Source organism: Misgurnus anguillicaudatus, chromosome 21 (genome assembly GCF_027580225.2).
Source record: "Misgurnus anguillicaudatus chromosome 21, ASM2758022v2, whole genome shotgun sequence".
Classification (NCBI taxonomy): Eukaryota; Metazoa; Chordata; class Actinopteri; order Cypriniformes; family Cobitidae; genus Misgurnus; species Misgurnus anguillicaudatus.
The window spans coordinates 57535636-57550432 of NC_073357.2; the positions used below are offsets into that span (position 1 = coordinate 57535636).

The 14797-nt window shown below is 36.0% G+C and overlaps 2 protein-coding genes across 5 annotated transcripts in view; both read left to right on the forward strand.

Moving 5' to 3' along the window:
- LOC141349017 (uncharacterized) overlaps positions 1 to 14797 on the forward strand; it is a 105240-nt gene that overhangs the window by 10709 nt on the left and 79734 nt on the right. The window lies entirely within an intron of this gene.
- Positions 201 to 12361, forward strand: LOC129451789 (uncharacterized). Of its 4 annotated transcripts, none has more exons than XR_012360114.1 (3): positions 201 to 589; positions 679 to 776; positions 1937 to 3934. XR_012360114.1 is itself a non-coding variant. In XM_073859507.1 (3 exons), exon 3 carries the CDS (start codon positions 9800 to 9802, stop codon positions 11015 to 11017), a length of 1218 nt encoding a protein of 405 aa, XP_073715608.1. In that variant the 5' UTR covers positions 471 to 589; positions 679 to 776; positions 9652 to 9799; the 3' UTR covers positions 11018 to 12361. The 4 variants fall into 4 exon arrangements, 3 of the variants coding, with proteins under 3 accessions (XP_073715608.1, XP_073715607.1, XP_073715606.1); XM_073859507.1 differs by lacking the exon at positions 1937 to 3934 and adding an exon at positions 9652 to 12361 and having other exon boundaries at positions 471 to 589; XM_073859506.1 differs by lacking the exons at positions 201 to 589; positions 679 to 776; positions 1937 to 3934 and adding exons at positions 9272 to 9350; positions 9483 to 9553; positions 9652 to 12361.

Below are 14797 nucleotides of genomic sequence, written 5' to 3' on the forward strand. Positions count from 1 at the left end.
AATGTGCGTACGGACGCATGATTCACCAAAAACTTTAATTCAAAAATGTATTTTAAATCTATGCAAAAATGTAAGAACAACTTGTACCACACGTGCGCAATAATCACGAACAAGGAAAAAGAACCCTATAATAGCTATATATTTTTTTCTTGTTTATTGTCTAAGTTATTCTTACGTTTTTGCATACATTTAAAATACATTTTAGTAACTTACGAAAGTTTTTGTTGAATCATGATTTGTAAGTTAAAACCTGGCAGAATATTAAAGTCATGCTTCGAGAGCACACGTGAACCTGTGTTTATTTGTTATGTTAGAGATACTTAACTCTACAATTTAACCTTAAATATATTTATTTTACCTAAAATTTATTTTGTATATTTCCCTTGGTGTAGAAGATGATAAGTTAATTAATTGCCTTGCATTTCACGAATTTGGACATAAATTAAAGAAAGGGACTTTTATATTGCTTCTTGGAGCCTGTCGTGCAGTGACGTCATAAGGAGTGCGCGCGGCTCTCGTCTGTCAGTGGAGAGAGAGAAGATTGAGGTGAATAAAACCTTATAAATGTGGCTTGATCTTTAAATCAAAGGTACTCCAGAAACCAAAATATTATTAAAACAATCTTAAATAATTTTACAGTGATATTTGAAGTAATTATACTTTATTGTATTTCTATAGTAACGTTAGCCTGCTGAAGGTTGTTCCACTAGGACCACAGGGAAAGAGATTTAACGTTACTTCTTTTAAGATTTACTTCATTTCATTAAGCCATTCAGGTTTGTATGTTTTTTATAATTCTGTTGGTGAGCTTTACATGACTTTTAAGGAATATTCATGCTCCTCTTTTCCATACAGTTATTTAACATAGCAGATGGATAATTGCTGTTGTTAGTAAAATTGATCAGGGTCATTACTTGTAAAACATAGACAATACAGTTACAAATTTACTTTGTTTTTCCAGTTAAAAATTATCAGATATTGTATGTTTGTGTAAACAGGATTGTAAATTATTTGCATTTTTACTCTCCAAATTTGTATGCTGACAAATGGAAAACTGTAAAGACAATTTGCAATTGGTTTAAAAGATTGTGCAACCCTGTCTGTGAAAACCAAGTTAAAGCACATGGACACGCCCCCTTAGGAAAGAATGAGTGGCAAAACATTGAACAAAATGCCTGGGTTTAATAGAAAGCGGCAGTATAACTGACAATTATCATCTTAAATTGAATTTAGTTGGCCTTGACGGCGACCCAAACAACAATTTGATCCGGGGATCTTGGCATGACCAGACATCTTTTTTGCTGACATATATGATGTTGAATCTGTTTGCACAGTCAATCAGAAAACAACTTCCCTCATTTTAGACGCGTTTTTGCAGATTTCATGCTAATGCTGTCGCTCAGACTTTTTGCCACTCAGTGGGCATAAACGCAGTCACTTTCGCCCAAGGTGACGTCACGTGCATACCCTCTATAGTGTGTGTAGAGTGCTATGTGGTCATGACAGCACACCACACACCTTCAGATTCCCTTCACAAACAACGCGAGTCTCGACTAAGTACACGGAGATCATGCGATGTGACTTCATAGGAAACAAAAATAACAATGACGGCATAAAAGAATTAGTATTAATACTGTGGAAAGCTTTTTGCATCTCTGATGTCCATCTCACTTTGGACTGTGCCTGCTGCGCCATTTGTATAGTTGTTGTTACGCTTTGTCTTTCATTAGCTTGCTTTCTAATAGAGTATCGTTTCGTTCCACTTGATAATCTATATCTTGTATATGCATTTGTCCACACAACAGGATTTCTGATTTTTTGCAATTGAAGTGCTTCAGAACAGATTAATTTGCTGTTAACACAAAGAATGAGTGATGTCTTGCCGTATTGATTGAATTGTTAAATTATAACTTTGTTCATTTGTATATCTTCACAGGTAGATGCTGAACAAACAATTTTAAATGACACAATCATCAGTGAAGTCACTATTACACCAGTTCATCTATAAATACTGTGAAGAAGTCAAACAAGCAGCTGCTGTCACAACACATTCAACTACTCTACTATTCTGATCCACTGTTGTAATGATGGAGTGTGTTAAAGAGGAGACTGATCCTGAATCATTCACAATAACACCTCAACATACTCAACAACAAAGAGGTTTGTGTCTAATCTCAATGACTGAGAAAGAGCATCTTAAGGAACATAAAGTAAGTCACACTGATGAGAGGACCTTTGCATGCCCTCAGTGTGATAAATGTTATAAACAGAAAAGAAATCTTAATGCTCACTTAAAGACTCACACTGATGAGAGGCCCTTCACCTGCCCTCAGTGTGATAAGGGTTTTTCATTTAAAAGAAGTCTTGATGCTCACTTAAAATCTCACACTGGAGAAAAGACATACATCTGCCATGTGTGTGAAAAGACTTACAAATCTAAAGAGTCCCTGAAACAACACAAAATAAGTCACACTGACCACAATCCTTTCTCTTGCCCTCAATGTGGAAAGAGTTTTACACAAAGAGGACACCTTAATTGTCACATGAGGATTCACAGTGATGATGGGCCTCACACCTGTCCTCATTGTGGGAGGAGTTTCACATCAAAAACCCATCTGCAGGATCACATTCGAGTTCACACTGGAGAGAAGCCTTTCATGTGCCCGCAGTGTGACAAGAGTTTTAAACAACGTGTACATCTTCTGTCTCACATACGAATTCATACAGGTGAGAAGCCTTACTCGTGCCATCTGTGTGATAAGCCTTACACACATGCACAAGGCCTCAAATATCACCTGCTGTCTGTCCATTCTGTAGAAAACCCCTAAAAGTGTTCACATTGTGTAAAGAGTTTTATTGAGTCTGTGACGTTGTTAAAACACAAGTGACTGTATACTGGAGAGAAGCTGCACCGCTGTCATTCATGTTGAAGAAGTTTCAGACGATCACACACCTGCAAGCACCTGATGTGAAATGCAGAGAAACTTCATGATTGAAGTAATCCAAAATATAATAATTTGAATGCATTACATAAAGTGGTGAAATTTGTTACTGTAGCTCAACTTGTAGAGCATTGTGTTAAAGGTGCAGTGTGTAAATTTTAGTGCCATCTCGTGGTGAGGTTGCAAATTACAACCAACGGCTCAGTCCACTGCTCACCTCTCGTTTTTGAAACATATAGAGAAGCTACGGTAGCCGCCACCGGACAACCATGTGTCATCATCGGAGACAACTTAGTAAAAAAGTTTGGGCTTCTGTAGAAACATAGCGGCACAAAATGGCGACTTCCATGTAGGGGGGCCCTCATGTATGTAGATAAAAACGTCTCATTCTAAGGTAATAAAAACATAACTGGTCATTATGAAAGGTCTTTATACACCCCTGATAATATAGTTTTGTATATTATTTTGCATTTCTGTCAAGAAATCCTTCTAAAAATTACACATTGCACCTTTAAAAGGTCATGAATAGGGTTGGGAACCGAGAACCAGTTCTTATTCAGAACCGGTTCTGTTTTTCAAAAGCCACCGGAACCGTGCAGAATACTTAAGTTTCGATTGTAAAAGTGGTTCTGATGCAATGGATGGGCAAACGCTGGGAGGGGTTATTTTCAATAGCCATCTCTTACCTCATGAATATTAATTAAGCCACTGTTTACAGTCCCACAATCAAATTAACGCAACGTATCACAGATAACACTAGCGCTACTGATGTACGGTTTGTATAATTTGTGATAAACATGTCTTAAAGAAAGTCAAAAGTGAGGATTCATTTCCAAAGGTACAACAACGAGGCAAAGTGCAACATGTGAAAAAAAATATAATTGTTTTTCCAAGTTGTAATACTGAATGTTAAATTTGAAGTTGATATGAATTTAAATACTCCGTTTAAAATATATTGACAGTGATTAATAAACACAAATGAAATTTTTTAAGTATTGTGCATTTTTCTTTTATAATAATGGGATCAGAATTGAACTGGAATTGGAACCGAAAGATTTCTTACGATTAGAGGTAATTTAATTCATGGTAACAACAATCTATATCTCCATCTATTAAATTAAGTGAACTAAACATTTTTGTGACTGAAGTGAGATTATTAAAGGACTTGTTCACTCAAACCTGAAAATTTCTGTCATTATTCACTTATAAGCCAGCACTGCATGTTAGATGTCTTTATTATTCAGGTCTTGCAGTCTGTACTACATTTCAAAAACATTTCCCCAAAAATGTGTTGACAGCCTGTGTTTGTGCACAGTATTTTAATGTGACATACTTTTAACTATGAATAGTGTACAAGCAAAACTAAAAAATATATACTCAGGGTTTCATACAGCTGCTCTGGAGCACTTAACTAGATTAGGAGACTTCTCCAGTTAGTTTTATCTGTACATATGTGCCCTGACTCTTATTAAATATTTGTTCATACATTAGTCTGCACTGGTCCTGATGATTACTCATGAATGCAGCCAGTAAACAGTCAGTGTTTTTTGTGATATAGTTTGCGTTAAGTGAAAATTCTTTATTTTGTTATGTAAACTTTAACTAATGCGGTGTCATTCAATTGTAGATTGATTGTGGATATTAAACATTAAATATATTTATTTTACCTACAAATAAATATGTTTTGTGTATTTCCTGTGGTGTAGAAGATGATAGTTCATTTATTTCCTTGCACATTACTAACTGGAACACAAGTTAAAGAAAGGGACTTTTATGTTGCTTCTTGGAGCCGGACGTGCAGTGACGTCATAAGGAGTGAGCGGCTCTCGTCTGTCGGTGGAGGGAGAGAAGATTGAGGTGAATAAAACTATATAAATGTGGCTTGATCTTTTAATCAAAGGTACTACAGCAACTTAAATATTACTTAAACAATATTAAATAATATTACAGTGTTATTTGAAGTAATTATACTTGATTGTATTTATAAAATACTGTAAGAGATTTACTTCACTTTTTAAGTCATTCAGGTATGTACGTTTTATAAATATGTTGGTGAGCTTTACATTAATTTTAGGGAATATTAATGCTCCTCTTTTTCATACAGTTCTTTAACATAGCAGATGGATATTTGCTGTTGTTAGTAAAATTGATCAGGGTCTTTGTTTTTCCAGTTAAAAATGATCAGCTATTGTATGTTTGTGTAAACCGGATTGTAAATGATTTGCATTTTTACTCTCCAAATTTTTATGCAGACAAATGGAAAACTGTAAAGACAATTTGCAATTGGTTTAAAAGATTGTGCAACCCTGTCTGTGAAAACCAAGTTAAAGCCTGGGCCACACTAAAGGTTTTTTTTAAAAATCTTATCAGTTTTTATGTGAGAGACCACAAACATGATGACATGACATGAAAGGCAGAGAAGTTCGCCCTCAACCAATAGGAAGGCGGAAACCTTCGCCTGAGAGAATTCTAGATAATGCATTCGAGTGTCAGAGCGTTCACTACACTTTTTCTATAGCGTCGTTGACGGCAGCCAGAGCTTTTAGTTATGCTCTCGGCGGTGGCGGTGTGAACGCACAGTTAGAGATACCTGCTATAGAGGTTATGCATCGACGACACTCTAAGACATGAACACGCCCCCTTAGAAAAGAATGAGTGGCAAAACATTGAACAAAATGCCTGGGATTAATAGAAAGCGGCAGTATGACTGACAATTATCATCTTAAATTGAATTTAGTTGGCCTTGACAGTGACCCTAACAACTTGCCAAACAACCATTAGTCTGGGGATCTTGGTGTATATATATATATATATATATATATATATGTATATATGGAAATATATGTTTGTCTTGCCTAATACTGCCAAACGTTAGCTACAAATTCTTGTTGAATCTGTTTGCACAGTCAATCAGACAACAATCAGACGCGTTTTTGCGGATTTCATGCTAATGCTGTCGCTCTGACTTTTTGCCACTCAGTGGGCGTAAACACAGTCACTTTCGCGGAAAGAGATCATGCGATGTGACTTCACAAGAAACAAAAATAACAATGACGGGCATAAAAGAATTAGTATTAATACTGTGGACTGCTATTTACATATCTGATGTCCATCTCACTTTGGACTGTACCTGCTGCGCCATTTGTATGGTTGTTAAATTATAACTTTGTTCATTTGTATATCTGCAGGTAGATGCTGAAGAAACGATCTTAAATGACACAATCTTCAGTGAAGTCACTATCACACCAGTTCATCTATAAATACTGTGAAGAAGTCAAACAAGCAGCTGCTGTCACAACACATTTAACTACTCTACTATTCTGATCCACTGTTGTAATGATGGAGTGCGTTAAAGAGGAGACTGATCCTGAATCATTCACAATAACACCTCAACATACTCAACAACAAAGAGGTTTGTGTCTAATCTCAATGAATGATGAAGAGCATCTTAAGGAACATAAAGTAAGTCACACTGATGAGAGGACCTTTGCATGCTCTCAGTGTGGCAAATGTTTTAAACGAAAAAGAAATCTTAATGCTCACTTAAAGTCTCACACTACTGAAAGGCCCTACAGCTGCCCTCAATGTGGAAAGACTTACAGATATCAGTGGCACCTTAAGGAACATTTAATGACTCACACTGGCGAGAGGCCCTTCACCTGCCCTCAGTGTGATAAGGGTTTTTCATTTAAAAAAAGTCTTGATGCTCACTTAAAAACTCACGCTGGAGGAAAGTTATACATTTGCCCTCTGTGTGAAAAGACTTACAAATCTAAAGAGTCCCTGAAAAGACATAAAATAAGTCACACTGACCACAAGCCTTTCTCTTGCCCTCAATGTGGAAAGAGTTTTACAGAAAGAGGACACCTTAATAGTCACATGAGGATTCACAGTGTTAATGGGCCTCACACCTGTCCTCATTGTGGGAAGAGTTTCACATCAAAAACCCATCTGCAGGATCACATTCGAGTTCACACTGGAGAGAAACCTTTCATGTGCCCTCAGTGTGACAAGAGTTTTAAACAACGTGCACATCTTCTGTCTCACATACGAATTCATACAGGTGAGAAGCCATCTGTGTGCCATCTGTGTGGTAAGCGTTATGCACAGGCACGAAATCTTAAATTTCATCTGATGTTTCACCATTCAGTAGAAAACCCCTAAAAGTGTTCACATTGTGGAAAGAGTTTTATTGAGTCTGTGACGCTGATCAAACACAAGTGACTGTATACTGGAGAGAAGCTGCACCGCTGTCATTCATGTTGGAGAAGTTTTAGACGATCACACAGCTGCGAGCACATGATGTGAAATGCAGAGAAACCTCACGATTGAATTACTCCCAAAATATATTAATTTTCATGCATTACATAAAGTGGTGTAATTTGTTACTATAGCTTAAAGAGCCTGTCCTGGGTCCAAAATGTCTTATTTTGACTTAATATAAAATATTCTTTTAATCTTCAATGGTCTGTCATGGACCCCAGTAACACATATGAGATACTGTTTGAAAGCTTAGAGTATCTACTTTCTGCAGATATGCATCACTTTGAGATATCTTTTACTGTCAGAAAGTTATTTACACTTTATTTACACTATCACCCCCCCATAAATGTGTATATCATTTAATATTCACATATTCCATATTTTTCAAGTATGACAAACATGGGCAAGTCTTATATCAAATAAAAGCTCTCATTTTCATGAATAAGGATACATCGTTATTTTTCAGCTATTATCAACACATATCTAACAATCATTGAATGAATAATAAGGTAAAAAATGGTCTTTTGTAAATGTATGTGAAACTTGAGCGTGAACTGCCTCAGATAGCCACAAATGATACACCATCTTTTATTTTAGGTCCTACTCTAAAAAATGAGTCCATTCACAGCATTTTCTTTGGTTGTGTCCATGAATAATCCCTTGCTATTATATGTGCAAAACAAAACAAAGTACTTTTATTTGAAAAATGTGTTTTCACACCCTTCAGAAAAATTAGAATAACTTTTGAATTCGACATGCTAAAGAGATCATTCTTTTTTAGGTGATTACTGTCTGCAGTCTGCTAGAGCACACAGAACCAGAGTTATACACTATCAAAGACAGTGTTTACAACATAGAAAAAGAAAATTTGGTGTTTCATTATATGAAAAACAACATAAATAACAATATTTCTCACAAACAGCAGCTTTTTATGTAACTTCAAAGGGTTTTCTGTAAAATGATATATTCCATTTGTTCCACTGTATGTGGTTATGGGGACACTTCAAATGTTTTTAGGCAGAAATTGTATACAAAAAGGATATTTTTCCTCCCTTCAGTTGAAGTAAAATAACTTTTGCATAGATTATGGTCATTTTTCCTCTGTAAGCTGACAATTGCTGGAATCAAACAAAAATGTCTGCAGGTTGCTCCACCCAGGTCCAGAGTTATACACTTTCAAATAAAAACTTTAGAAAAAAAAACATCAAAAAGCGCCTATTTATTTTTGTGTTTATTAGACGACTGACATCACTTACAACCATGTTTAGCATTTTCAACAGTGTTTTATGTAATTTCAAAGGGTTTCCTGTAAAATGATATCAAACTTTTGTATGTAAACCTCTGCATGTGGGTTTGGGAAGCTTTTGAAATTAATCCAGGTGAAAATCCCCAAAATAGCTTTAGGGTGGAAGTAGTTAACTTGTAGAGCATTGTGTTAACAGTTCAAAAAGTCATGGGTAGTGTTGGGAACTGAGAACCGGTTCTTATTCAGAACTGTTATGGTTTTTAGAAGCCACCGGAACCGTGCAGAATTCTTAAGTTTGAAAATGTCTTATGTCTATGTTTAAAAAAATAAATGTGTTGACCACCTGTGTTCGTGCACAATATTTTAATGTGCTGTACTTTTAATGGTATGTATAGTGTGCAAACAAAACAGAAATATACTCTGGGCATGCCTTGGAGCACTTCACTAGATTAGGAAACTCCTCCAGTATGTTTTATCTTTACATGTGTGCCCTGACTCTTATGAGATATTTGTTCATACATTAGTCTGCACTGCTCCTGATGATTACTGATGAATGCAGCCAGTAAACAGTCAGTGTTTTTTGTGATATAGTTTGCATTAAGTGTTAATTCTTTATTTTGTTATCCAAACTTTAACTGTAATACAGTGACATTCACTTGTAGATTCTAAATTGTAGTCGTTTGACAAATATATTTATTTTACCTAGTATAACATGTTTTGTATATTTCCTTTGGTGTTAAAAATAATAGTTAATTAATTTTCTTGCGTTTTAATATTTTGTACATAAATTAAAGAAAGGGACTTTTATATTGCTTCTTGGAGCACAGTGACGTAGACGTACAGTGACGTCATAAGATGCGCGCGGCTCTCGTCTGTCGGTGGAGAGAGAGAAGGTTGAGGTGAATAAAAACATATAAATATATGTCTTGATCTTTTAAACAAAAGTATTCCAGCAACTTAAATATTATTGAAACTATGTTAAATACTATTACAGTGACACTTGAAGTAATTATACTATATTATTTCTATAGTACTGAGAGTTGTTCCACTAGGACCAAAGTTACACAAGGGAAGAGATTTACTTCACTTTTTAACCCATTAGGTATGTACGTTTTATATTATTTAACATAATTGCTGTTAGTAAAATTGATCAGGGTCATAACTTAAATTATAACTTTGTTCATTTGTATATCTTCACAGGTAGATGCTGAAGAAACAATCTTAAATGACACAATCTTCAGTGAAGTCACCATCACACCAGTTCATCTATAAATACTGTGAAGAAGTCAAACAAGCAGCTGCTGTCACAACACATTCAACTACTCTACTATTCTGATCCACTGTTGTAATGATGGAGTGTGTTAAAGAGGAGACTGATCCTGAATCATTCACAATAACACCTCAACATACTCAACAACAAAGAGGTTTGCGTCTAATCTTAATGACTGAGAAAGATCTTAAGGAACATAAAGTAAGTCTCACAGGTGAGAGGACTTACATCTGCCCTCAGTGTGATAAGACTTGCACAAATAAAAGGTCCTATAAGTATCACATAGTATGTCACACTGGTGAGAGGACCTTTGCATGCTCTCAGTGTGGCAAATGTTTTAAACGAAAAAGAAATCTTGATGTTCACATAAAGACTCACAATGGAGAAAGGCCCTACAGCTGCCCTCAGTGTGAAAAGACCTACAGAGAAAAAAACCACCTTAAGGATCATTTAGTGATTCACACTGGTGAGTGGCCCTACACCTGCCCTCAGTGTGATAAGGGTTTTTTACGGAAAAAGAATCTTGATATTCACATAAAGACTCACAATGAAGGAAAGCCATATAGCTGCCGTCACTGTGAAACTAGTTACCTATGTAAAGGGGATCTTATGAAACATATAATAATTCACACAGATAAGAGGCCCTTTGCATGTCCTCATTGTGAAATGACTTACATGCGTAAACAGCACCTTACAGATCATATAGTGACTCATACTAGTGGGAGACCCTTTGTATGCCCGCAGTGTGATAAGGGTTTTTCATTTAAAAGATGTCTTATTGTTCACTTAAAGAGTCACACTGGAGAAAACACATACAAATGTAAAGAGTCTCTGAAAGAATATAAAATAAGTCACAGTGATCAAACACCTTTCTCTTGCCCTCAATGTGGAAAAAGTTTTACAAAAAAGGGAGTCCTTAATATTCACATGCGGAGTCACAGTGGTGATAGGCCTTACACCTGTCCTCATTGTGAAAAGGGTTTCACAACAAAAGCACATTTAGACAGTCACATACGCGTTCACACTGGAGAAAAACCTTACAACTGTCCTCAGTGTGACAAGAGCTTTAAAGAACGAGGACATCTACAGAATCACATACGAATTCATACTGGAGAGAAACCTTTCAGGTGCCCGCAGTGTGACAAGAGTTTTAATCAACGTGGATCTCTAAAGAATCACATACGAGTTCATACAGGTGAGAAGCCTTACTCATGCTATCTGTGTGATAAGTGTTTTACACAGGCACGAAGTCTCAAACTACATATGATGTCTGACCATACTGAAGAAAACCCCTAAAAGTGTTCACATTGTGGAAAGAGTTTTATTGAGTCTGTGACGTTGTTAAAACACAAGTGACTGTATACTGGAGAGAAGCTGCACCGCTGTCATTCATGTTGGAGAAGTTTCAGACGATCACACACCTGCAAGCACCTTATGTGAAATGAAGATAAACCTCACGATTAAATTACTCCAATATAACATGAAGTGGTGAAATTCGTTACAATATGTCATCTTGTACAGCATTGTATTAGCAGTGCAAAAGGTCAAGGGTTCGATCCCAGGATCACACATTCTGATTAAATGTATAGCTTTCTTTTGACAAAGATTTTAGCAAAATGCATTAAAATGTAAATTATTTTTTCAGAATTTATTCTTTTTTATGTTGGTACTATTATCGGTATAAATTTGCACTCATTAGAGGTAATTTGTTAAATTATGGTAGCAACGGTATACATCTCCATTCATAAACTTAAGAGCAGTAAACATTTTTGTGACTAAAAGTTCACCCAAAACTGAACATTTTTGTCATTATTCACTTAAAAGAAAGCACTTGCACATGTTAGATGTCTTTTAATTATTCAGGTCTTACAGTCTGTAATACATTTCAAAAACATTTCCCCACTTGGTCCCTCTTTAGTGAATTTCAACTTGTAAGCATAGCTTTCTTTACTGTTTATTGTTGGCACTTATATATGGAAAATGAAATGTCAAATCATCAATTTAATTTTATTTTTCAATTTGGCCGTAATGATGCTTCATCACGTTAAAAATTAAACTGAAATAATGTAATATAATGTTTTAATTTTTATTTTAGCATTTAATTTTCAAATTTGGGACCTATTTTGCTAATTTATTTTTTATTTTGTAATTTAATTAATAATTTAAAAAAGTCCAAAAATACCTTTCATACTTATAATGTTAAATGTCTGATGTGTAAAAAACAAATGAGTTGACCACCTGTGTTCGTGCACAATATTTCAATGTAGTGTACTCTTAATTGTTTGTATAGCAACAGATTTATAAAACAAAATGGAAATATACTTTGAGCCTAAAGCTGCCCTGGAGCACTTAACTAGATTAGGAGACTTCTCCAGTTAGTTTTATCTATACATGTATGCCCTGAATATTATGAGTTATTTATTCACACATTAGTTTGGACTGGTCCTGATGATTACTGATGAATGCAGCCAGTAAACAATCAGTGTTTGGTGATATATTTTGCAGTAAGTGTTAGTTCTTTATTTTGTTGTGTAAACTTTAACTGTAATGCAGTGTCATTCACTTCTAAATTGATTTTAAATTGTAATTGTTTGACAAATGTGGTATATTTAACCTTAAATATATTTATTTTACCTAAAATGTATTTTGTATGTTTCCTTTGGTGTAGAATATGATAAGTTAATTCATTTCCTTGCATTTCACGAATTTGGACATAAATTAAAGAAAGGGACTTTTATATTGCTTCTTGGAGCCGGTCGTGCAGTGACGTCATAAGAAGTGAGCGGCTCTCGTCTGTCGGTGGAGAGAGAAAAGATTGAGGTGAATAAAACCTTATAAATGTGGCTTGATCTTTCAAAGTTACTCCAGAAACTTAAATATTATTGAAACAATGTTAAATAATATTACAGTGATACTTGAATTAATTATAATAATAATAATAATAATACGTTTAATTTATATAGCGCCTTTCCATAGCTCAAGGACGCTTCACAATAACAGTTAGGAGTAAACAGTAAATACATACAGTAGCAGAATATGGAAAATTGCCCAGTCCGAGCGATCGCAGTTGCGTTTCGCATTGCAAGTGAAATAAACAAAAATAACATAAAACAGAAACAAAAATAAGCAGGATCAGATCAGGACAACATGGAAATCGGTGGGTAAGTCAAAAAAATCTGATGCAACAGAATAATTGAGTGTAAAAAACCTGATTATGAAAAACATGTCATGACAGATAGTATTTATTAAACAAATGGGTTTTGAGTTTAGACTTAAAATCATGCAGTGTTGTTGTTGCCCTCAGAGACAGGGGAAGAGAGTTCCATAGCTTAGGGGCTATAACTGAGAAAGACCTACCACCCATAGAGGAAAGGCGAAATCTTGGTTCACAGAGGAGTTTACAGTCAGAAGATCGGAGGGTTCGAGAGGGGGACTATAAGGAGAAAGTAAGTCAGAGGACTAAGACCATTTAGTGACTTAAAGGTAAGCAGGAGAATTTTGTAGGAAATACGAGAAGACAAAGGTAGCCAGTGGAGGTCGGACAGAATTGCAGTGATATGAGCGGATCGTTTAGTGTAAGTTAGCAATCTTGCGGCAGAGTTTTGAATATATTGCAGACGTGAGATAGAGTGTGCTGGTAGTCCGGAAAAAAGAGCATTACAGTAGTCGGGACGAGATGTGATAAACGCATGTACCAAAGATTCAGCGTCATTTGGGCTAACATAGGGACGGAGCTTGGCAATGCGGCGGAGTTGAAAAAATGCAGCTTTACAGAGTTGACTAATGTAGGGGTCGAAAGTCAGCGAAGAGTCAAGGGTGATACCCAAGTTTTTAACAGTAGCAACTGGAAAAATGGATGTAGCTTCAAGGTCAAGTGTGGGAGTCTTGGTTATGTTTTTTGTTAGAGATGGTGGACCAGTAATTAAGATTTCTGTCTTAGTCAGATTCAAACTGAGAAACTTGCAGTTCAGTCAGGTCTTTAATTCGTTAATACATGAGGATAGTGATGTAGTCTGGTGAATTGAGTCCGGTCTACAAGCGGTATATATTTGAATATCGTCGGCATAACAGTGATAGTGAAAACCATGACGGCGAATAATTTGTCCGATAGGCAAAATGTAAATGATAAACAGTAAGGGGCCGAGAACTGATCCTTGTGGAACACCTTGCTCTAATATGACAGTGGGAGATTTATAGTTGTGCTTACTGATATAAAATGTTCTGTCTGTCAGATAGGATGAAAACCAAGAGAGCGCAGCTCCTGAGATACCAATCTCTGAGAGGCGCTTCAATAAACGTTTATGACAGACAGTGTCAAAAGCCGAACTGAGGTCGAGTAATAAAAGTATGGAGGTTACCCGAGTAAGAGGTCATTAATAACCCTTACTAATGCAGTTTTAGTGCTGTGATTTTGGCGGAAACCAGACTGAAATAAATCGAAGCTATCATTGTGAGACAGAAATGACTGCAATTGAGTGGCAACAACCTTTTCCAAAATTTTTGAGACATAGGGTAAGTTGGAAATGGGCCGATAATAGTAAAGTCTGTTGGGTCCAGATTTGTCTTTTTGAGGATAGGAGTATCTGCAGCCTGTTTTGGTGAAACAGGAACAGAAGCAGAGACAAGGGACATATTCACAAGATGTGAGATAGGAACAGAAAGGACAGAGGTGCAGTGCTTCAGAAGGGTTGTTGGTGCGGGATCCAGCCGGCATGAAGAAGAGTTTGATTTCTGTATTATTTCACTAATTAAGATGGGGTTTGTCATTGTAAAGTTATTAAGTGTATGTATAGACTGAGCATGCTAACAAGTAGAGGTGGTCGGATCATCACAAAAACTCCCACCTAAAGCATCCAACTTTCCCTGAAAGTGGTGCAAAAAAGAGCAGCACAGGTCATCCGATTCTTGTTGGCAGGCATGATGCGCAGGTGCCTGGACTAGTTGGTTTACAATATTAAAGAGTGCTTTTGGTCTGTTGTTTGCATTATTAATCATTTTAGAAATATAGGAAGAGTGAGCCGTGTTCAAGGCGGTTTTATAATGCTCAGTATGGTCAGAAAATGCTTGAAAATGTAT